General features: G+C 42.8%; 2 protein-coding genes across 2 annotated transcripts; both read right to left on the reverse strand.

Moving 5' to 3' along the window:
• Window positions 1–27: 27 nt before the first annotated feature.
• On the reverse strand, window positions 28–21,872 carry dync1i2a (dynein, cytoplasmic 1, intermediate chain 2a). The gene is made up of 16 exons (XM_079518710.1): window positions 21,724–21,872; window positions 19,240–19,361; window positions 18,421–18,538; window positions 16,360–16,447; window positions 14,759–14,880; window positions 8,993–9,079; window positions 8,587–8,749; window positions 8,398–8,497; window positions 7,408–7,533; window positions 5,793–5,939; window positions 4,776–4,889; window positions 4,358–4,491; window positions 2,575–2,719; window positions 2,269–2,409; window positions 1,390–1,515; window positions 28–786 (listed from the first exon to the last, which is right to left on the reverse strand). Exons 2-16 carry the CDS (start codon window positions 19,345–19,347, stop codon window positions 673–675), a joined length of 1,833 nt encoding a protein of 610 aa, XP_079374836.1. The 5' UTR covers window positions 19,348–19,361; window positions 21,724–21,872; the 3' UTR covers window positions 28–672.
• An 811-nt stretch (window positions 21,873–22,683) lies between these two features.
• Window positions 22,684–24,592, reverse strand: cybrd1 (cytochrome b reductase 1). Its single transcript, XM_079518394.1, has 4 exons — window positions 24,356–24,592; window positions 23,823–24,031; window positions 23,413–23,567; window positions 22,684–23,274 (listed from the first exon to the last, which is right to left on the reverse strand). Exons 1-4 carry the CDS (start codon window positions 24,549–24,551, stop codon window positions 22,986–22,988), a joined length of 849 nt encoding a protein of 282 aa, XP_079374520.1. The 5' UTR covers window positions 24,552–24,592; the 3' UTR covers window positions 22,684–22,985.
• Between the last annotated feature and the right edge of the window lie 177 nt (window positions 24,593–24,769).

A 24,769-nucleotide genomic window follows, 5' to 3' on the forward strand; every position in this document is an offset into this window, starting at 1 on the left:
AAAAGGTATTCCAGACAAATTATGGAAAACCTGTTTGTAGAAGTAAAAACACATTCAACTGAGGACAAGAGGCATTTCAGTATTTTATGAACCGTTTGCTTCTTAAGTAATCTTTTAGGATAAATAAAGGACCAATGAAAAGAGAATGAATTATGGTTCCAACATTCTTGGGTGTAGTAATGTGATAGATTTACTACAGCTTAAGTGGAAAGACTAATGAGTATTACAAAACATTGATATTTGGAGTAAGCCCATTGATAAATGGATTATGACACTGAACCTACACAATCCCACATCACTGGCCCATACAATACACTTAAAACAGATAGTGGACCTTTAAGGCACCTGGTTGAATCTTCGAACAAAGGTTTGTATTTGGGAGTATGGCTTCATCTCTGGTACTGTCTGAGGTGGTTCCTCAGCTGAATCCCAAGGAAGGCTGGTGACGAACCAACCAATAAAGAAGGCAAGAGTTTACAAAATAAAAACAGCAGTGACAAATCTAATTGCAACACTTTCAACCGTATATGACAACAACTGTGAACATTGTTGCAACAATTGAATTGTTTCCTCTAATCATGTTTCCATAATGACATCTCCTTCCATCACAATGGGGCTAATATTCAAACCCATTCCCCTGGTCCCTATAATGACATGTCCATAGCAACGACATCAGGCGGCCAGGCGCTGAGCGGCCAGTTCTTCTGCGTCGTCTCTGTTCTCGTTGATCTCTGCCAGTGTCATAACAAAACGAGTCCACTCGTCATTCCGTGGAACAGCGGTTTGCTGTGAGGGGGGGGGGACGACAACAACAAAGAGACATGACTCAAATTCCAAACACATCCCTCACCGGGGGCATGGGATCACGGGCAATCTCACAACTGTCGCCGAGACCTAACCCCGCTCTCGCAGATCAGGGTAGAGAGCGCGGCTCTCTATTTGTAAGCCTATAGGCTCACATACTCAAAGAAACGTTAAGTCCTCGGGGAGCTGCGCTCTGACAACAGTTTGATTGTTGTCTACATACAATAGACAGGCCTAAATGCCTGATTTACACTTAGTTGCACGCTGAAAATAGCTGATCTACAAGCTCATAACGTGTCACACTGCAACACATGAGCTGGTAGATCGGCTATTTCTGGTGTGTGACACTCCTGCACAACTATGGGTAAAACAGACTTAAGTCTACTATACAACTAAGATCACTTTATTCAAATCAAACTTGGGTAACGCATAATTCATAACTACAATAAGGTCATACGTGTGTTAAAACACTGGTTCACATACATGACAACTATATGTTGTTTATACACTGCTCTGACAATATCCTAAATGGTCAAATAAGTGATTGATAGTAACACAAATACCCATAAAACTGTCAGTTCTCACCTCTCCTACATCATAGACACGAATCTGTCCATCAGAGTCTCCCACTGCAATCTCTTTGCCAGAGTGAGACCATCTGAGTCTGTTCAGAGCAGGATTTCCTGGTACTGTGACGCTGGCTGTTGGGACCTGAAACGATACCACCCAGTTCATTAAGACCTGAGACCAGATTCTACAGTTTTCTGAAAAACTTAAGTTTCTATGTCAGTGTTTCTCAAACTTCTTCATGTCAAGGAGCCCCACAGTTATATGGATTCTGCCACATCTGAAAACATTTTGTTCCAGGGACCCCCAGAAGCAAATATTTGAGTTATAAACGTTTGCTGTGAAAGAATATATATTAAAAGATTTGCACACATTTTCACGATGTTTCAAAAATAGCAAGTCTGCAAGTTCATAACTTTTTTTCAACAGCAAGTTTAAAATAATGCTTAGATTAGCAGAAAGCTAAGGTTACAAGCTAAGGTGACACAAATCCACTCCAGGTCTTAATGGGTTAAGTACGATGCCTAGGCGGGGCTGTGCAGCTGTTGTATGGGACAGGCTAACAATCTTAATGTTCATCATATGATTTTCATATGGACGGCTTATATATTATACAGAGTTCTCGTCTGCTCTAGAAAGGGATCAAATATAGTCCGATACATTACATGTGTGTGTCTAGCGGAGTCCCAGTACCTCTGTGTCATTGTTGAGGTTCCACAGGTCAATACATTACATGTGTGTGTCTAGCGGAGTCCCAGTACCTCTGTGTCATTGTTGAGGTTCCACAGGTCAATACATTACATGTGTGTGTCTAGCGGAGTCCCAGTACCTCTGTGTCATTGTTGAGGTTCCACAGGTCAATACATTACATGTGTGTGTCTAGCGGAGTCCCAGTACCTCTGTGTCATTGTTGAGGTTCCACAGGTCAAGATGGCCGACCCCATCCACACAAGCAAACAGAGCAGGGTGAGTGGGGGACCACATGACATCATAGACGTAATCCGAATTATCTTCAAATGAGTACAATGGCTTGTTATTCTGCAAACAAATGTTAAAACATAATTGGAAAAATCAATACAAACTTCTCATATGCACAATATATAATACATCAATAATAATATATGATGCCAGTTACAGCTCAATACATACAGTTTTATGGAGCTTCTCTGTATCCAATGAATAAATAGCTCAATTGGCTCATACCTTGGTGCTCCACAGCTTGACTGTCCAATCGAAGGAAGATGTAACAAAGAGGTGGGAGAAGTCCATGGGTCCTGCTGCTGTGTGGCAGTCGATCCCAGTGATGGGTCCATGGTGGCCTTCAAACATCTCACTGATGCCTGCTTTGCTGTGGGCCACAACAAACAATTAATTGCAAGATCAGACCAAATCATTGCGTTACAACACAGAACTCCTTTACCCTTCAAGATCAGACTATACTAAATTAGCCAGATTGTGACATAATCATGCCATTGCAGATGAACGTACAGCAATTTCTTTAATGTTGGTAACACAAGAATAATTGTAATAATTTATTTGACCAGGTATTCACTTGAGATTCATGATGTGGCCAAAATAGCAGTATTAAAGGTCAAAGACACAAACACAGACAAGAACATAAAAGGCAATGCAATGCAATACAGTTGAGTTGAAGGAGACAAGGAGGAAGGTGAGGCTTTGCAGGAGGTTGCTGGGTAGAGAAAATCACATTAAGGAATATAAATATAACACCATATTATACAGTGAAACAATAACATTATCCCATCTCATTTTTTTAATGTCAATTTTGTGTAACGTGGTTATACACAGCTGGTCGAGAGTTAATACCAATTGTGCTCAATTATTGGGAAAGACAACATGGGTAGATTTCGCAGTTAAAATGTATCAAAATTCTGAATGCTGAATGTCTAACATGGTGATTGCTGCTAAATTCCAAACTGTTGCATAGTCTTTGCTCGCCATAAAATTACATAAACCGATAACAAGCCCTCATACGTGCACTTTTGATGCACGCTGAGTAAGATGCCACATAATTAGTCAGGCTCACAATATTTGAACATAATACCCTGTGCATTGCACAAGAACACCCGTCAATTATAGGATGAATAAAACCCCCAAGTGGAAGTATTTCACATTACATTATTCTTGTGAGTCAATTGGGCATGAGGGAACGCAACAGGCTCAGACGGACCTCTGTCGGACGTATTCACATTAAATCATTTTATCTCTATCAAGCCATTACCAGTAGCGCAGCAAGAAAGGCACTGCCTATGGCCTCTCATCCACATGTTGCAGAGCTGTTACCAGACTATGGCTCTGATAATTACGCAGAGAGGTAAATACTCAGCATGAGTGATGCTTATGCGTTATTAACTGGGATGAGAGTATCATACCATTGTAAATGAGGTGGAAAATGATTCCCTCAATTACAGAGGTGATTCTGCTATGCAAAGCCTAGCAACCATCCCCTCTCTGTGGTTTGGGTGTATACTGCAGGACTTGTCACACGTTGGCAGTGCTGATTGGAGCCATGCATCTCTTTAACAGTGGACCTAGGGTTTGCTGAAGCCCAACTCTTTCTCCAATGACAGCACCGTGGGACAAACCTCAGTTTCCGAGTCTCCCCGGGACAACCAACTGTAAACAACCTCCCTTACTCTGAGAAAAATCCTCAAAAGAGAGAAGAAGAAAAAAGAAAGGGGGGAAAAAATGATTTGTTTCCCCCTGCATGTGCGCTGTGTTTATGTTTAACGACCTTTACAAACACGTCTGACAAGCGGAAAAGAAAAACAGGATGGCTGGGCAGGAGTGAAACCTCAAACAGCAAGAGATCAAGTGCTGGATTCACGTTGGCGTTGGGGAAGTGAGTGGGGTATATTTATTTGACACACTGTTGGGGCCTGGGTGGGGCCTAACAAACCACCTCAGTTTCCTGGCGGCGTACAACTGGGGGAGTGGGGCGCTGGGGACGGTTGTGAGAGCGTACCTTCCATGACGACATGACATGTAGACAGAGCCGTCCTCACTGCCCACCACAAAGTTGTTGACATCTCCGAGGGGGAAGGACATGGAGGTGACAGCTACGGTCTTGGACTGCTTGAAAACCAGCTCCATGCTGTCCTGTAGGAGGGAACATGGAATAACATCCGTTAGCTCAGCCTTTTTGGTAACACACACACATACAATGCCAACCACAACCTATAAAAATCACATGACAGCTTGTTAATGCATAATCCAAATTCAACTAGCACTATATAAAATATTAACATCTGACATTGCGGAGGCTTGGTGGCAGAGTTGGAATGGCATAGCCAGCAAAGTTGTATTGACTGGAGTTTTAAAAAGTGAGGTGCAATGCAATGTTTCTGGAACATTCAGTGACCAAAGAAATACGGTGGCTGTACCTGGGGCTGAGACAGCATGTCCAGGCTCCAGGAGCAAATCTTGCCATCGGTGGAGATGCTGATGAGGTTGTGGGCGTTTTGGGTGCCAACCACATTCACACAATATACTGGGTGCTGTACAGAGAGAGGGCAGAAACAAAGATTTTGTACCGTGCATAAGACAAACACAAGACCAAGAAAAAGAATATATCGTACCAGCTGTTCATAATGAGCTGGCTGAACAGCAGCTGGACCTATAACCATCATAGTTGAGTTGTAACGGGTTCCTTTCACAGTGTCAGTACCCAACTACCCATGCTGTTTTTTGTTCTTACTTGTCTAGTACGTTAAAATTGCATGAATGTATGTATTATTGTCTCCACCAGACAATAGCATGGTGAAGACTATGTTTAGGCCCCTGTCCGTCCGTCCATCCATGTGTCTGTCTGTTACCAGCTAATCTCCGGCACCGTTGTCCCGGACTCCCGGTCGCTACGAAACTGTGCACACACATTCCCTGGATGCCAATTCTGAACCGCTGCCCCAAATTCATGAACGCAGCGTGCAATTTACGCTAAATTTTGCACGCACATTCCTAGTACTACTAGACAGAGGAATAAATCCCACCATTTTCACATTGGCCTGTGAAAGCGCCACCAGCAAGTGGATTTTTTGCAAAACATATTTTTTGAACAAAATGCCTCAAATCATGAAATTGAATTGAAATTGCACCCTTTTCACATTGGCCTATTATAGTGCCACCAGGAGGCCACAATAACCTACCTGACCTGGCAGAGACCTGTGCTTTTTCTAGTTTGTTATATATTTTCTGTAGGTCTCTGCTACCACCCCCCCCCCCCCCCCCCCCCCTCTCTCCTCCTCCTCAACACATGGTACGCAGTATATACACACATTTGCACTCAAAGGACCACAATGGGAATATTCTCTCAAACATTTTATGCTTTTGACAGATATGTACCAATATATGGCCATGTATATGCATTTTTGTCAACAAAAACATTGAGCTTTTTAGTGTACCGTATGGGCTGCTGCTGACAGGGGAGTCCTCTGCACTGGGGTCCTCTTGTTACTCCGGTTGTCCCACAGCACGATCTGTCCTGAATATGTGCCCCCCACTACAACATTAGGGTGGAACTTGGCGAAGGCAGCGGACATAACAGCAGACTGAAAAATAGAAAGCAATTCAAATTAAATAATAATAATAATAATAATAAAACTTTATTTGTATAGCACCTTTCATGACATGAAATGCAGCTCAAAGTGCTTTACAGAGCAATGAAGAGAGAAAAAAAGAAAAGAAAAGCAAGGCATAAACATTAAAAAACAAGAGCAGTAATGCAATATAGTGAGGACATGAATAACAAAAGAAATTAAAAAAAACAAATCAATTAAAAGCAAGGGTGTAGAAGTGGGTCTTGAGCTGTGCTTTAAAAATGTCTACAGAGGCTGCCTGTCGAAGGTACAGTGGGAGTTTGTTCCACGCCGTCAGCCCGTAGAAGCAAAAAGCTGCTTCCCCGTATTTTTTTGTTGCCATTTTTTTAGGCAAAGCGAGCAGGCCAGCAGTGGAAGACCTTAGGGGGCGGTTTGGGACATATTTAGGCAGGCAGTCATGTAGGTAGGAAGGTGGGTTGTCCTGAGACAACCCAGTGACAAGTCTGCAGCAATATACCACTGTGTCACTTCCAATCAAAAGAAATGCTACAGAGAGAAAACTCTCTATTTCAGGATGACTAGTAATGTCTTAATATAGCTCAGCCTTCAGCATTGGCCAGGCTGAGGTACAGCACACTGCTTATTTTCATTTAGCTTCAACAAATCTTGTGTTTTCCATGACTCACACCTCAATACTGACAGCACCAAGCAGGAACCGCAATCCCTGGGCCGTCCGTCAGGACATATTGTGTATGGATTATGCCGACAATATTCATGCCACTTTATTCTGAATGAGTCCTGGGTCACTAGGTGGCCTATGACATTCTGCAGCTCTGTCCATCTTAACCCCCCCATAATAGAGGAACGTGACACATGGGTGAAGAAAATCTAATTTCAAGCCCACTTGGAGGCATGGAGAAAAATGCGTTCACACTTCTGTTCAGTTTTATTCCTCTGAGCAATGTGCCTGCCTCTACATCCGCTCTGGAGGGAGCAACATGTGGTTCTACTCAACTTGTCTTGGGCTAGGAACCTCGGGGCACGCAGTGTAAAAAGGCCGGCCAGCAGAGAGGGGCTCTACCGCCTCTCCTCACTAGCCCGTCTGAACACAGGGCCCTTGTTTAGATGCACACGATAACCACCCCGGTTCCACACACTTAATCCTACTGCAGCACTCAGGATCCATCTAGCCCCAGCACCACAGGTCTTCTCTGGCGCCTCACTAAACATGTGTTTGTGGACAGATGTGGAGGAGGTGGATGTCAACCTGGTGAACTCACAATGTGGATGAAGAGAGAATGAGGGGCAGGGGATGTATAAGGTGAGAGACGAAGGGGGAGAGGAAGAGCGGGTGGGTGGGGGGGGGGAGTTGGCAGGGTTCCACACTTGTCAGAGAGAGGGAGCCACCCATGATGACGAGCGGAGGGAGAGAGAGGGAGGGCAGGTTTTGAAGACATGAGGCTACATTTTGCTTGTGTACCTGACAATGGAAGACATACTCCGGCGTTGGCTTCTTGTACTTCATGTTCCATACCAAGGCAACGCCGTCCGGCTCATGAGGGGCTTCTTCGTTGTTATTGTATGAGGCAACCAGGAGTTCAGGATACTGGTGACAGAAAAATCAACCCAAATGAATGTCAAGAGGAAGTAGACATGCCCCCCAGGCTTGGCTCCATGTGAACAAGACTATAGCAGTCCTCAGTGAATGAGTAAGCACCCCTTCTTCGAGATTTATGGCCTGGTAAACAAAATCCCCCACCCCTCAGTCTGGTAAATAAAGTTTATATTCCAGCTCATAAGTTTGCCCTTAAAACTACATTTCTGTAAGTACAGAAACACGGTCATTAACTTCACCACAGCAGGTTGTAGATCAGTGTTGGAACTGAAGTCGTCAGTGAATTCTAAAGTACACTGGCCGAAATGGCTGAGGAAAGAATGGTTAGAAAAGCCTTCGAAACACTACCCAGATGTAAACAAACCATTAACCTCTGCTGCCTCTCATATTCAAACTATTGAGCTTTACAGTTTGTGAATACACAATTTCAATTCACAAGGGTATGCATATCGCTCTGAGCGACCAATGTTGTGAACAAAGGGTTGGTGTTCAATCAATGTCAAGATTCATTGTGGAACAGAGAATTAAATGAATACAGACACAGGAGGAAACAAATCGTTATGGCCTCCAACTAAGTGACAATTTGTGCGTGACATAACTTCCAGTTCCTGGGGGACTTGTGGCTTAACGTAAACTGTCAAATTCAAGCTATGTAATCATAAAGAATTAGTGCTCTGACGAGGTAACTTATTTCAACAACTAATTAGCACTGTCTACGCATATTCCACTTTAACAGAACTCCCACAAAGATGAAAAAATAGTCACTGTGATCATTAATGTATTGACGCTTAAAGGGCCAATTATTTCTCTGGGAGAATTTGTTCTGCCAATGATCAAGAGTTTTAAAACATTCACCTGAGGGGACCAGTCCAGGCAGGTGACAACACGGTGTTTAGACCAGTGTTCATCCATGAAGTTCCTGTTTAGAGACAGCTTCGCTCCAGCCAGGATTTCCCTGATGAAAAAATAATTATCAACCAATCAATACCACTTCTCAAGAGAACAAAATGAAAAGACAAAACTTTATTTTGGGTCTAAACATACCCTTCTTTCTCCTCCAGGTCACGGCCGCTGTAGTCAAAAAAGACATCCACGTGCTCAGACAAAGCTCTTTCCACGATGCGAGTGGTGTGGTCAAAGAATGTTATGAACTCCTCAGAGTGCAGAATCTGCAACTTTTCCTCCTCTGTCAGCTCATGTGGCGGAGCTTTGCAGACAGATGCACAAACAGAATCAATTGATTATTAAATGCAGTCAAGTTTATTTCCAGACACGAATGAAAACACAACACACTGCTTCCCCAGACTGTAATAATTATACTGGTATTATACAAAAGCAACTGTAGGCTTCCCAAATAGACATGATACGGTTCAATAAGTCTTAGTTCAGCCAGTAAGGGTGGTTTCTGAATAAATCATAGTATGCTACTTTCTCAGACGCAGTAGCCTACCTTCCTCCTCTTCATCATTGACTGGTTTCTCAGTCTGGGTCTCAAGCACTGGTTGTGGTGGAGCAACCTCTTCCTCTTCCTCTAACTCTGTTGAAGAAAAGGTGAACTTGGGTTTAATCACTGGATCAAGAAATGAGCCATGCTGAACGTGAACAGACCATCTAATCTGACATTTAGCCATCTACACAAAAATACATTTCCTTTTGTTTACTTTGAAATTATGAAATGTAGTTTGCACTGCAGAGATTCAAGTTGTGTATAAATAGTAAATAATAATTGAATTGAAAGTGGAAGGAAGAACAGACAGATTAATAGTCATGACAATTATCATGTAAATTGGTGTCCACATAAAAAGATTGAATTCCTTTTGAGCACCACAGCTTCAACCATTTCCTTCTTTCATAAAGCTCCACTCTGTGATTACTGTTAGTAGCAATGGACCAATTCTGTATCTCTGCCTAGCATTTGTTTGGTTTGCCAGAACAATGTCGCCTTTCAGAGAGAACCTGTCCCTCTATAGTAAGAAAGTTTGTCACTTGTGTAGGAGGGTGGCGACACCACGGGTGTCTTGTCGTCATAGGGACACCCGTGCCCCACCTCCTCCCCATCTCAGTTAATGAGATCCAGCCATTCAACAGGGAGTGCAGTTGTGTGTGCAGTGAAGCCATCTCCACCGTGTCCTGGTAACAAGTTGCCCCCCACTAGGCCAAGGGGCAGCAGGGCAGAGGGTGTGGAGCAGCTGCCCGGGGCCCATCCTATTGGGTCTGACCAGCTGACGGCATGGTGCAAAAAGCAGATGGTGGCGCAGGGAATTGTCTTGTTTCTCCCTCAGAGGTGGCATGAGGATGGCACAGAGGTTGTTCCGCCTGGCTGACCCCAGACAAGCTTCTCCCTGAACGGCAAGCTCATGCAATTACCATCCCAGCAGGGGGCTTCCTTCGGTTGCTATTCAGCCACAGAGAATGTACAAAAATACATCTTGTAGGGCTGACCAGCTGTCAAACTGAACACCGGCTTCATAACGGATGTTTTTACAAGCAAACATCTTTCAGTGGTGATAAATAGGATACACGTGGATATGTACAGTATGCTTATACATGATAGGTAAAATTTAAAAAAAAGGAGAAAGGAGAAATATTTGCCTGGTTCCTTTATAGTTAGCTGTATAGTTCATCTATGGCGACAGTGCTACATTTCTTGCCCACTGAAAAAAACGAAATGATAATGTCATCTGTCACTTTGACCATAATGTGAAATGACAACTCCCCCCCCCCCACACACACACACACACACACACACACACACACACACACACACACACACACACACACACACACGTTTGTTCCAATGGTACTGGGGAAATAGGTTATTGGGGTGTTCTGATGAGTTTACAGAACTGGGTTGATGACACACAGGCCATTTCAATGAACGGCCATACTCTGGAACCAACAGGAGAAGGTTAAAATCTTTCCTTTCAAGGGCCTCAATCAGGCTTAAAGGAAAACAGTAATCACTGTCTTTCAGCCAGTCCTGGCCGTGCTCGTCAGTGCCTTTCCAAGGCGAGGCAGCCAGAGCAATCAACCTGCCAGACATTAGGAGCGGACAGACAATCTGAAAATAAAGGGTATAATGCACCTGCCAGCCAAAATTGCCATTTGGAGAAAAGCTAGTGATCCTGGTGACCCCCTTTGGGGGATGTGCAAAGGGGGTAGTGGTGGGGGTGTGGTAGCATGTAGGGGACGGGGTGGTGGTTTGGGGATGGGGGGCACACAGAATTCACCCGGATCACTGATGTCCTATACACTGACACCTCCTCTCAAAGCAGGCCCAATTATGGCTTTTGTACCACTTAAGGAATAAAAGCTTTTTTTGGTGAGTTGGTGTGTGTGTGTATGAGGTGGGGGTAATCACTGGTCTTTGTCAATGGACAATATATTAATGTAATGCAAACACGACGTGCATCCAACTGAGTTTTAAGTACAAAACTAAATGACCTTTACTCGTTGCTGCAGGTGTCTCCCTCCATCTATAGATTTGACACAGGACAACAAAGAGGTCTAATTTCCACAGTTAAAGAACATTGCAGGATGCTAAATGACTTCCCAGCACACAGTTCCAAAAAACACAGAGATGCATTATTTTGTTTCCTGAAATACAGTAGTTCTATGGAAATATATTCTTATTAGGGATAATAAAAACAGCCCAATAACAGTGGCTGCAGAAAATTAAAATAGTTAACCTTAGAATAAAATAATGTGTTATTACTACTGTAACACTAGGAAAGATGTCAGCTGTCAAAGATGCCGGTCATTCTGAAGAGCAGACCGATCAGATTCAGTCATCTGTAAAATTACAGTTTTGCTTTTTCCACTTTTCCCATCGCAGGTTAAAGTGATCTCTGCAGGCACATAAGATTCGAAGACAAGCGCCAGAATAACCAGGAAATCCAAACCTGGTACTCTACACGTAAAGAAAGAAAAGCAGGTGCGCTTCCTCTGGAAACTGCCCTTGGTTGAGGCAGTGGTTGCTCAGCTTTGAAAATAACTGAACTCATAAACCAACTAAGTATAAAAGATGATAAAAGATGCAAGACTGGCTCAGATGCAATTTCTCATGTTTATTTGAGAACGCTGGCGCGTTTCGGCAAAGCCTTCTTCAGAGCAAGCTGAAGAATCTCTGAAATAGAACTCTGATGCGTTTCGGCACTGAAGAGCTCTGAAAGAAATTGCATCTGAGCCAGTCTTCCATCTTTTATTTTGGAGTGCCGCTTTTTCCACTTAGCTGGTACTCTACACTTAAGGTGTATTAAAAAAAACATTTCACCTCATGACATGTCCAAAATAGGGAGGCCAAGGTTAAAGTGGTTAAAGAAGAAAGAGGAGAAATGGAAGCACACACACAGACAACAATCATCTAAATTGTACTAATCATCAGATGCATAAAAGGTTAACACAAGAATGGCACTTGAAACAAGGGGGCCATTAGGTTCCTTTGTGATTAAGTTTCGTCCTGCAATGAATCTTGAATTTACTGAAATACTCCACTCCCTCATATTGAGAAGCCTTTTTAAATACAGCTCCAGGCAGACCAATCGATGAATACCCCACATATCCTTCTTCATAATGAGAAGTAAGCCTCAGTTTAACGAATGCTTGCCTGCACTACATTATTATCCACAAGTGCATTATGTAGCACTGAGGCAGACATTAAATGATCTACAAGCTTGACTCAAGGCATACTGGTAGAAAAATAGGTCTTCACGGGTCTAGCAAGATCATTTCCATACGGGCTTTTGGTTTCATGTTTTATTATGAGAGTGGTCACAGATTGGCAGTTCCAGTGGAGTCTGTATTTCACGGGAAGTTGGAAAAGAGTAAAGACCAAAATAAATAAATAAATAAAAATGTCCACTGTAAACTATTGCTCTTTATGCTGTTTATGAAGAGGGTGTTTTAACTGGACAAGTGGCAATAATAACTTAGTGTTACTCCGCTCTATAGGGGGTTTTCAGCAGACACTGTAGGAGACAGTGGGCTGCAGCAGACAGGGAAAGGCAGCGGCTCCCTCTCATGCCACCGCCCGCTGACCTTGAGAGTGTCGTGCCGCCACCTCCTCTCGACAACATGATGAATCGCTCAATCAGAGCGCTGGTCCTGACGCCACACCGCATATCAAATGTGTGTGGAGGGGAGTGAGCAGGGATGGGGATGCTGTCTCATCGAGTGCCAGGAGTGATGGCGTGAAAACGCACAATGTCACTGAGTGCGTTTTGTTATGTGCCTGTTCGGCGAAGGGAGAAGACAGGGAAGTGAGGGAGTTGATGAAATGATTACATAGTGGCAGATAGAGGAAGGGGGCCCTGGTGTTGAACAGTCGGCAGAAACGGTCCTCATTTAACATGGACATGGTTTTACACTGCCCTGGAGAGTGTGTGCCACCAAAAAACAGACAAGAGGTTTCAATCTTTATCTCCGCACAGATATTTCCCACAAAAAACTTTTGCACGCTCCACGAATAGCGAAAACAGCCGATCTAGAAGCTCACCTCAGGATGTGACGTGTTGTGAGCTTAAAACTTTTACAACTATTTTAAACTTTTGACAATATAATGACAATTACCCCTGAAAATGACCTGACGACAAGTACCTAAGCCCGGTAACTATAACTATATACATTACAAGAGAAGAGTTACCTGGCTGCCGATAAATTGGAAGAAATTAAAAAGGCACATACCGTATGGCACTCACTAAGGCAGTAGTAGTAGCCAACAGTGTAACGGAAAAAGGGCCTGGCTTAAGGCCCATAATGCATTATTCACTACATGTCATCACACTGTGCAACAAGGAGGAACGGCGGCACATTCAGAAATATTACATATTCCATGCCACATGTGGTCAACATGTGGATCTTTGTAGTACAGTAGTTCAAATATTCCCTTCTTTCCCAAAGAGAACAGACAGCCACATTAAAGCTCCTGTGTGCAGCAATTACATACATATTGACATGCTTCAGATGCAGTGGGCAGATGTATAAACAGTCCTTTATATCTGCCCCTCAATCTCAGTTATCTCTCCTGTATTGGCCTTCTCGTCCTGCACATTAATTGTAGCAGAGGCCTATTGGTATAGAGGGGGTGTGGGGTCCAGAAGAGCAGGCCTTGTGAATTTAATCTCCCCTTTGACTTCTTATGTTTCCCGGCCCCTACAATTTTCCCTGACTTTCATCTCTGAGCTTGGTGAGGCAAGATCATTTCAACTGCTTGCTCACTTCCTGTACCCTCTCGTATGATCATACAAGGCAGGCTTCTGGCCACAACATACAAGCCCAAATGCAGGCAGAGGGACAGACTCCCCCATCACCTCCGCTAACTCTCTCACACGCGTACACACGCACCCACACACATACACTCTGATGTTATGGATCAATATTATCTTTGAAAGGTACTGGCTTTGTATTGGTATTAACGCGTTAAAGCACACAGTGCTTTAAAGGGCAACTTTACCCCTTTTGCAACCAGAGCTTATTTTAATGATGTTTAGGACACAAGAAACACTTTCCTGGGGTTTTTATGTGTGTAATATGTTTTTTTTATAAATATTTTAGTCATGAAAATGTGGTCTCACTTCTTTCCTGGACTACAAAGTCACACCTCCATGCAGCCTCCCCACTCTTTACAAGGAGAGGAAGTGCACTAAAGCATTATGGGCATTGTAGGTATTGTATTCAGCAATCCAGTCAAACACACATACTTCATTATATTTCTGGCCATAGGATGCAAATTTCATCTACTACAAATACTATTAACATTGAGTGACTTTAAGTTTATGATCGTCAAAATAGTTTCACTGCTGGAGTTTTACACTAACCTTTAAAAAATCCCCCGGCCGCGATCGTAATTCCATTTCTCGAAAGTCTTAAAATAGTACGACTAGTCATAGTCTGCAAAAGTATTCCACGTTCCCGATCAACAACAACGGCAACAACGCTCCAAAGACTTTGCATTGCGCCTTGATTACCCAGAAGCCCTAAGAAACCAGTGTTAGTGATTTTTTTCCGGTCACGTGATCCAAACATGTATGCTAGACTTGTGTTTGGGAGGGAAAGAGGTCTTTATCAATTAACTCGGGTAACTCGTGAACACACACAGTCACACACCCACCCACCCACCCACCCACACACACACACACCCACCCACCCACCCCTTGGCATTGCATTTAATGGACTTGCATTTAATGGACAAACTTAATCAATCTCATAGATGTATCACCTTCTTTTGGTTGGGTCATCACAGGTGTCTGGGTCTCTTTGGTGTAGGACACAGTTTCACGTGGAGGGAAGTCCACTTGAGTGATCTTGGTCATTCCCAGTGTGACTTTTAGAGGTGCACGCCTAAAAGCAAACCAGAACTCAAACAATGCACAAACCCAAAACAAACAGAGGCCAGTGGAGACTTTCAACAGGCCACTGTAAATGCACACAGAATACAAAACAAATACTCACACCTTGTGAGTTTAGATGATCTAGGCACAAGCATTGATTGAAACAAGCGGTTTGTGTGGAGGAAAAGTGCCATTAGGTTTGGCCAACACCAAATAACTTATAGTCTGAGTCTGACGCATATACTGGCGCATGCATGACTTGACTGTCTATGTTCTCTAGTCTGTATTAACATGATGAGGTACGGTAACCATGCTGTAGATAGAGAGAAGGGAAAATGACCAGGAAAGGAGAGAAGATAGTGTCCAGTACCCCAGCTCAGAATCAGAGTGAAGTTGAAGAGTGGACGGATCAGAATCCCAGTGCAGTGTCCTGGTTAGTGTCACAGCAACAAGGCGGCATTAGTGAGCGAAACAGGAAGGCAGGCATAAACCAAGAGAGGACATAAGAGTTTAGGCACACAACATGCTGATTGGACCAGAGATCACAAAGCAAATGTACTTTTAATCTAGTGTCTAATCTAGGTGTAAGTTAACTCTGAGGACCTGCTAAAAATGCATGGACACACAAACCTATTGAGTGGGATGACATCGGGTGTAATGCGCAGCCTGAGGGGCTGATACAGCCTTAACTATGTCACACCAAAGGCTCTAAGTCTTGTGTAGATTGAGAGGGAGAGACAGAGAGAGAAGACCCTTAGGGAGAAAACATGACCTCCATGTGCGTAGGAAATGGCCATGCTGGTGAGGGAAATGAGTCAACACGTAGGGGAAAGAACTCCCTGGGCTTGATGGGACACTGGGGGGGCTAAGGTTTCAGTCCAGGGAAGGGGCTGTAATTGCGGGTTAAGAAGTCCCTCAGGCATCGCAGGAGCCCGCTGTTTCATTGTTCATTTAGGATTCTCCTAATATAACAGCACAAATTAAATAAACATGCACACCCTTGGAATAAACTAGTCATCATTCAGTGTAATAACATTAAGCTCTGTGCCAAGTTTTGCCCTGGGTGCTGGTATTGTACGCTTTATAATTGTGTGTGTTTGGATTATGATGCAGTACTATGCAATGCTTACAAAGCAAAAGGCTAATGGAAGGTGATATGCTGCTCAAATAATGTTTCTACATCCTGGGTAGATAGATGATTTGTTGGTCAAATAAATGCCAATGAGTTGTTGTATGACGTATGTATGACGCAAGACCGTAAACCAGATTACAATGTTCTCACAGAAATACAGATAAAACATCTGTAAAAAACACTAACCCTGGAAAAAACGTTCATGTTTTGCCTAAGGTGTAGTGAGTCCCTAGTTCGTGACACAATTAATAGCCTTGGCATCACTCCCACACTGTGGTGTGCTAAGCAGATGAAGGCTCCATGCTGGAAGAAAGCAAAGCATTTTACCATTAAAGCATTATGATGAGGTGTGCATACCTGGGTCCCACGGCCCCATCAGAGTCTTGGCTTCCTGTTTCGCTTGGCGTGCCCACCGATTTGGAAGTGGGAGACATGGGAGGAGGGCCTATATATAGAAAGAGGCAAATTGTTCCAAGTCTGATAGTGAATAATAATTCAAAGGAAAAAGAATGCTTAAAAATGTGTTGCTTTAAAAAGCTCTTAAATAACTCAAGCAGTAAAAAAACTAAAACACTGACACTGTGCTACATTAAAGCTATGAGGAAATGCAGTAGTTATTTAATTCCACTGCCAAATGATTTATTTTATTCCTGACCCATCAGTTCTGGTCTAAACAATTTGACAGAGCCATTTGCTGCCACCATTGAAGGCTTCATGATGATTCTTTAATGGACCTTTTCTGCCACCTGCTGTTGGCAATGTGAAATGTCCTTTCTGGTCATGAGGATTGTCTGTTTTACAAAAAAAAGAGTAACCTGACAGTCGCTTACACCGGACACAGGCGGCAACTTGCTGTTCAGCTTGCCATCACAGTTAGTACCAATGGCACCGGCAGTGCCAACGGCATCAAAAGCAAAAAATATTGGCAGCCAACTTTGCTTATATAATGTTGCCTAAATTCGCACAGATGCCCACACAAAGAAAGAACATGCCATGCCAAGCCATGCCATGTAATTACATAATACTAAATACTTTACTGTGAAAACGGCACACAACCACACAAACCAACTCAACATCAATGGGAAAAGAGAGATGGACAATCACAACAAACAGTAGCCTAATCAGTAATCATCGTGTTACACCAATATACATAATACCGGTAACCGATAAAATCAATAATAAATAAACCGATAAATCAACAAATGGACAAGATACAACACTAAGCCCCACAACATAATCCCCAAATTGCATTCCCATATTCAAATGACATAAACAACAATAAACACACTTGTGCCCAGGGGCACACTGGGAAATGTCATTCCTCCTTCTAACCAACCACCCGTCTGGGACACTACATCATGGTTAACATACAATAGATACCAATGTATTCGTAATTATTTGTTAAAAATCTGACAGCCCCAAACGAAATCTGAGGTTTTGCCATGCTAATTTCTATATATATTCTATTTAAATCATAGTAGTCCTGAGTACAGACTGGTACAACTCTTGGCTGCGCAGTGAAAGGTCAGCGACAAGAGGGGTCAAAGCTGAATTTGGTTAAACTTTGAACGGGGCGTCAGAAGGTGGAAAACCTGCTGGACACCAGAGCACAAGTCTGACAAGCCACAAACCACTCCTTATAGAAGTCAATGGGACTTGCCGCAGGTCGGTGTCCTGTGTGAACGGCCTGTTACTGTAGTGTATACCATGTTTTCCTGCTTCAGGACATATTCTGGGTATTATAATATCCACTCCTGGATATTATTTTGTGCTATTATTCTTTCATCAAGGGGGCTCTGCTCCTGTTGGGATATAGTGGAGACAGTAAACACACTTCAACTCAGGTGACTCACTATTATTGTGAAATCATTTACAATTTGTGCCTGCTTTTGAGTTTACTTTTAAAGTATTGTAAGGATTTAACACATTTCTCCTCTATACTTTTTTTAGACAAGACCTTTTCTAATTTCCCTCCGAGACAACTAAATAAGCATCCAACCTGGGGCAGAATATCGATCTTCTCTCTGTTCTGTATAAGTGGTACAATCTCTGAAACCACCGATACAGCAAATCACTGCTTTCAAATCGGAGAATCTGTGAGTAGAGCCCAACCATATATTGGTCTGGATGATTTTTTAACAGGTCTCAAGAATTACATGAAGTTTAGTTTACGTGTATTCTAAATGTACATCTCTGCTTGTATAATTAACTTTTCATATACTAACTAAAGTTGTATACTTATTTGTTTTATCTATCAAAAAGTTATTTATTTTTAGTTGTTTGGACATCGGACATCGGCTTGTTGGCAGTAACACCAAGTACTGAGAAAAGTAGATTAAAGTTTTATGAGGTTTTTCAGATCTCACACCTCAATGTAAACCGGCAATTGCCATGAACATTCTGAAGGTGAAAACTTACCAACAGGAACATCTGGATTTATGCCCATGCTCTGCAGGATGCTGTCAGCTTCACGCCTCTTCTTCTCCAGGTCAGACTCATCAGTGAGTGCCTGAGCGACATCTTTCTTCTGGTCAGCCTGGGAACATGCTGCTATGTTAGCGTCTCTACTTGAGAATACATTGCCTTCGATCTGAATTTATTACAGCGGATTGTGGGTATAGAAAGGGAAAATGTGAGCTTCACAAAATTGTACAGAAAGAAATAGATGACACAAACAATAAGTCTTCAACGTTTTTCATCCCAAGGACCCCTTAACGGAGAGATGAAGCAGGGATTCCCACACTACATATTGTATTAAAATTGTGTTGCAGATTAAACTTTTCCATAGATGGCTTCATAGACTTGTTTGACAGCACTGTCATCAGTGTATGTTGGATTCATGTTAATGTGTATTTTCAGACCTTTACCAATACTTATTAGTAAACATCACCTTTCACTCTGTACTTGGTCTGATCCCCCCCCCCTAGCAGTGCTACAAGCTGACAAAGCAGGTTAGGATTAGCGTTAGAGGCATTGTGAGCTTGTAGATCTGCTATTCTTGACCAAAGTTCTCCTCAGAATAGGGATGCTAGGGTTCAAGTGGTTAATGTGAAAAAATAAGTATCCCATCACACAAAGATTTGGCGGCCCACCTGTAGTAACTCTGAGGACACCCTAGGGGTCCCGGACCCCCTGCTGAAGACCCCTGGTCTATGATATAAGAATAGTGTCAACTCTTTTGGATTTGTTTTTGTCACCTTGATAAAACAAAGTAAAAGTTAGGTTTAATAATGTTACCTCCTTCTTCTTGCGTTCCTCCTCCTTCCTCTTTTTCTCCTCTCTGATCTGTGCCAAACGTTGTTTCTTCCTCTCTAGCTCCGCTTTCAGCTCACTTTTGTCCGACATGATGCCCAAGAGCTCTATACAAACAAAACATTCATTTTGGTCATCACCTTCTTTGGCCTTCTCAATTGAGCAGCAATCCATACGTTATATGTCCTACCCGGGTTTTGAACCCAGGTCTCCAAAATGAGACCACATTTATACCGTTCAGCTAGCCCCTTTCGGGACCCTTGTTTATCTTTCCTGTATTTACTGACAAAAAGTAAACACGGGTCCCGAAAGGGGCTACCACTTAAGGCCTATTCATAGTCTGGATTTTCGGTGGTGAGGTGACCACCGCTCAGGTGGTGAGCTGACCACCGGAGCTGAAATAACGTTGAGCGGTGGTGAGTAAAAACAGAGAGAAGGGCTGGAGCGGTGGCGGTGGTTTGCTCTTCACCGTGGCTCGTGACATCATGTTGTAGTTCGGTGGTCACCTAACCACCGAAAATCCAGACTATGTATGAGCCTTCAGCCACCATCCCCGGTAAATATTATGCTTATGAGTTTCAGGCAGCGAGTACTTGAGTAGTACTTGTCAAACATTTACCCAACATTTAAATGTCTCAGTGGAAGAGTAGTGTACTGTGTGACTTAGCCCGTCTCCGGACCCCCCGGGTTGAGCTCCTTTGGACCCCTACCACGTAGGGTCCGGTATCACCGGCTTCAAGCGACATGGGATGCAATCTGATTTATCCTGACTTAGCCCTCTGCTGCGCTGTGGGTGTCACGCTGACATATTCCAAACGAAGCATATGAACGCTATAGGAGACAACGAACCATCTGACCCCCCCCCGCGAACGGCTCAGAAGCCGTTAAGTATTTTTAATGTTTGTACGACCGTTTTGGCAGCTCTCTTCCTTCCTTATTGACATCCTATTGTACCGCCTCCATCACCTGCGACAGAGCGCCGGAACTGGCTATCTGCGCGTTCCTGCCTCTGTCGCAGGTAGCTGCCAAAACGGTCGTACAAACATTAAAAATACTTAACGGCTTCTGAGCCGTTCGCGGGGGGGGTCAGATGGTTCGTTGTCTCCTATAGCGTTCATATGCTTCGTTTGGAATATGTCAGCGTGACACCCACAGCGCAGCAGAGGGCTAAGTCAGGATAAATCAGATTGCATCCCATGTCGCTTGAAGCCGGTGATACCGGACCCTACGTGGTAGGGGTCCAAAGGAGCTCAACCCGGGGGGTCCGGAGACGGGCTATGTGTGACTGAGCAGACCAGTCTAACCATTGCAAATGCAGATGTTGGTTAAATTGTATTAACATGAGCTCTGATTTATTGATAGTTATTAACAGTTTGTAGAATGGGTACAGTTCAACAAGGTCAATACAAAATCTGCCACGAGGATAATCATAAAACCAAAAAACAGAGTCCTCCATTTTCAATTCATCAGAACATTTAAAGACATAAATATACACTTAGATGCAAACAAATAAAAAAAATCACACAGGTAAAAGAAAAATAGAGGTGGGGCCCAGGGGACAAACTCTTTTAGGGGCCAGTTTCGAATTGCAGCCGCCCGTAAGTGCTCTTTGAGAGCGGTTTTGAAGGAGTCTAGTGATTCACATTTCTTAACGGCTGTTGGTAGGGCGTTCTACATTTTTGTGGCATAGGAGCAAAATGAATTTAACCATATCATTATCATACAGGTTATCCTAATATAACATTGTATTCCTTAAAATAAGTTCCGGATTGCAGCTTTAAGAAGATATTCGTCTCATTGTCAACTTATTAAGTAGAATTTTCTAGTCAGAGCATCACATAGCCCCTTTCGGCACCCTCGGTTACCATGGGTCCCTAAAGGGGCTAAGCATCACCTGACTACTTCAGCTGAGCATTCTAATGACTACAATGCCTACAGCCTCAGTCAGGACCACCATGCATAGCATAGCAGTAGTTAGCCCCACAAGCTAACGATAGGTGATAGCCAGACTGGAGTACACGTGAATGGATGGATGAACACATGACATTTTGCTGTTGCGGACTGATCTCTGACCATCCTTATCGGCATGCACTATTGATGGAATCAAATAATTAGCTTGTGTGGCAGTTCCAACATGTCAGAGCCCCACCCTGTATGGTAGCAGAAACCATAAAGGTTAGCCTAGCTTTATAACTTATTTCATTCCGATGTGATCAAAATCTAACGTGACACATCACATGACAACATGTGAATATTTCATTTAAACTAATTTGACGCAAAACAGATCCAGAAAATATGTAAATTATACATTGGCTAAGCTACGGCCACATTCAATTTCTATTCAACGCTGGTCGTTGCAAACTGGCGAAAGTTAGCTAGATGATCTATTATCTATACCAACAATCACACAATGTTGGATTTAGCGATTTGAAATGAGCAGTTTTGGGTAATGTTATAATCAACACAAACCTTGGATTCCGTTTTCAGGTTGACAATGACAACAAATCTTTTTCCTGAAACACAGTCAAACACCATCCGATGTGGCTACGGACCAGGAGGAGGGACAAACAGAATCATTTCGCGTACACAGGCTGTACTGCAGCTCTGCCAGCAGGGAGCAAACCTGCCCCAAAGATGGTTCAACATACACAGTCATCTGAGGACAATCACAACCAGTGCAAACATGGATTGAATCACATTAGTCCTATAGTTTATTTTCCCCATTCTGAAATATATATACACATATATATGGAAAGGCAAATCAGCATCTCCATAAATCCTGTCAACATAAAGAAACACAGTGCTTTAAAATCTTCTGGTATAGTAGGATGGCTGTGTTGACTCTGGACACAGTGGGCAAATTGGACCGATTTATTTTTTCTGCAGGACTTGGCACCTGCCCACAATGCCAAAACTACTAGTAACTTGTGTACTGACCATGGTATTACTATGCTTGACTGATGAGCCAACTGGCCTGAACTGAACCCCATAGGGAATCTGTTGTATTGTGAAGAGGTAGAGGTAGCAAACCTGGATTTCCATAACACATCAACAGTGCCACAGCCTCCCACAGGATGATCACCCCAATGCCATGCCCAATTTGTTCAATAGTAAGTATAGTAGTAGTCCAGACCAATTATTGCATGCACAAATTAACATAGGATGGATGGATACATTTCTGTATAATAAATACTTTAGTGGTTTTATGTAATACTAATTTTTAAATATGGATTTTTGATTTCCATGACCTGTATTGTATACAATAATAATCCAGATTAAAACATAAAAGTTTTGAAACATTTCCCTTAATGCGCAATATCACTTTTTGGATTATATTACGGAATAAAATTCAGGTCGGCTACTTTAAGGTAAACAGTGAACACCTTTCAAACAGCTCCCATGCAGTGAACACCTTTTAAACAGCTCCCATGCAGTGACAAGTCAATATTTTATTGGGATATGGAATGTAGAGAAATACAGAAAATGATAATGCCATCATGGTATTAGACAACAGCTTATTCTTTTATGAAAATAGTATTTTTCAAGCAGTAGCATTCAGTATAACAAGAAATAAGAGACGCAATGCCAAAAGTATTTAAGGTGCATTCAGAGACAAAGCAGCATTTAAGGTGCTATTTAGAGACAAAGCCATTTAGCAAGAATGATATCTGCCTTTTCTTTGACTTTCACTAAACCTTGTAGACGGATTGAGCTGATGGGTTTGCAGTGCATCACTTGTCCTGATCAAAATCATCAGATTTATTACTCCTTCTCCTGACTTCCCCACATGTCTCTGGGTCTACGAGTTCAGCATCTTCAGACAGGGCTGGTCCGACTTTAGTGTTGGCTTCCCCTCCCCCATTGGCATGTAGAGAGTCTAGGATCTTCTGGTCACTTGGCCGTTTCCAAGACGCTCGAGTGGCAATCCAGAGGACGAGTGCTCCAAACACCAGAATAAGAATGCCCAGAATGTTCACAAAAGTTGCCTCTGGAGGGGAGTTCTTATATGGGACGTCCTTCCTTAATAATAAAGACCCCGGGCCCCACCCCAAAAAAGGTGTCAGTTTCATAATACGACTGCATACTAATATAGATGGAGTGCATGGAGTTCTGTTATTCTAGAAAATGTATTTTTATACTGTCAATGTCAATACTTACAGTCCAAAAATAAGTTTCTCTGTGATGCCCATTAAAGCAGTTGCTAGAACACTGGCAAAGATGAAAAGGCCACTGTAGATGTGAAGGGGCATAAATGTTGCTCTCAAGGCCACAGGAGTAATAGGTATCAAGTATATACCTATACCTAGAACAAGCTGCTCATGGAGGGAGCGAAAACAAATATTCACAAATGATGTGAGTTAGTAAGGTCCACTATTTGATAGAATACCAAAAAGTCCAACTTATTGTCATTGCACAAAGTGCAAATCAATGCAAGCACTGAATTTATATGCTGTGTGTGTGTGTGTGTGTGTGTGTATGTGTGTGTGTGTGAAATGAAATGAAATGATTACTATATTTACCCAGGGTGTGTGTGTGTGTGTAATAGGCCTATGATGTAGCTACTGTACCTGTAGAGAGTATAAGATGACAGCGGCCAGTCCCACCCAACTATGTAGGCTGTACATATTGGGGATCTTTGCAGCATTGTGGAAGTCAAATACTGCTACTAGCGCTACCACGGTCAATATGAAGGCTAATGAGTGTAAGCCAGCATGAGTAAACTTCATCACTAGCTTACTGTACTTCCACGTCCATGGGAGTCTGTACACGATAATGGCTGAAAGAGAACAGATCTGATCATTTGTCATATTAATATCCAAAAGTAGCCTATTAGCCTAAAGAAGAAAAGTCTATTGATTGTGACATTTTAAAAACTAACGTTATAACTTAATATATACACGAATGATTATTTGTAGGCTCTCCCGACCGTAGGTATTATACCGGCGGTAGTATTGACTAGTCTGAACAAGTTTGTTTGGTCTTAAGTCACCTTTAGGTAAACCATTATTCCGTTTATTAAATTGGTGAAAACGTCACATTATATTCGTGAATTTGGGGTAAGAAATATTCCTTTTCACAAAAAAGAAAAAGAGGGTCTCACCAATTCCCTGCAAAAATATCAATCCGATAACGATTAAGACCGGATGCCAGTTGAATTCGGCCAGTCCTCCATCCCATGCTAATCCTTCTTTAAAGTTGAACACCCAGATGAACACAAATGTTATACAGGCAAAACCAACAAACGCAGCCGCAGAGATGAGGAACACGAACTGCGTAAAAGCCTCCATCGTCACCATCAACAGATTTACGACACTATACTATTACTAACACTACACACATAACATATAGTACACACTACACACAGGAACGCAAAAACCCAGCTGGAGGAACTGGCTGGCTGGCTGCTGCTCACAACATTCAACAAGTCCAGCTGCTACAGCCAGCAGGTTGGGTCTTGGTGGTCACGTGACATAAGTTATGAAAATGTTCGGATATGGTTTGGATTAGTTTGCAT

Source organism: Electrona antarctica (assembly GCF_951216825.1).
Source record: "Electrona antarctica genome assembly, chromosome: 13".
Taxonomy (NCBI): Eukaryota; Metazoa; Chordata; class Actinopteri; order Myctophiformes; family Myctophidae; genus Electrona; species Electrona antarctica.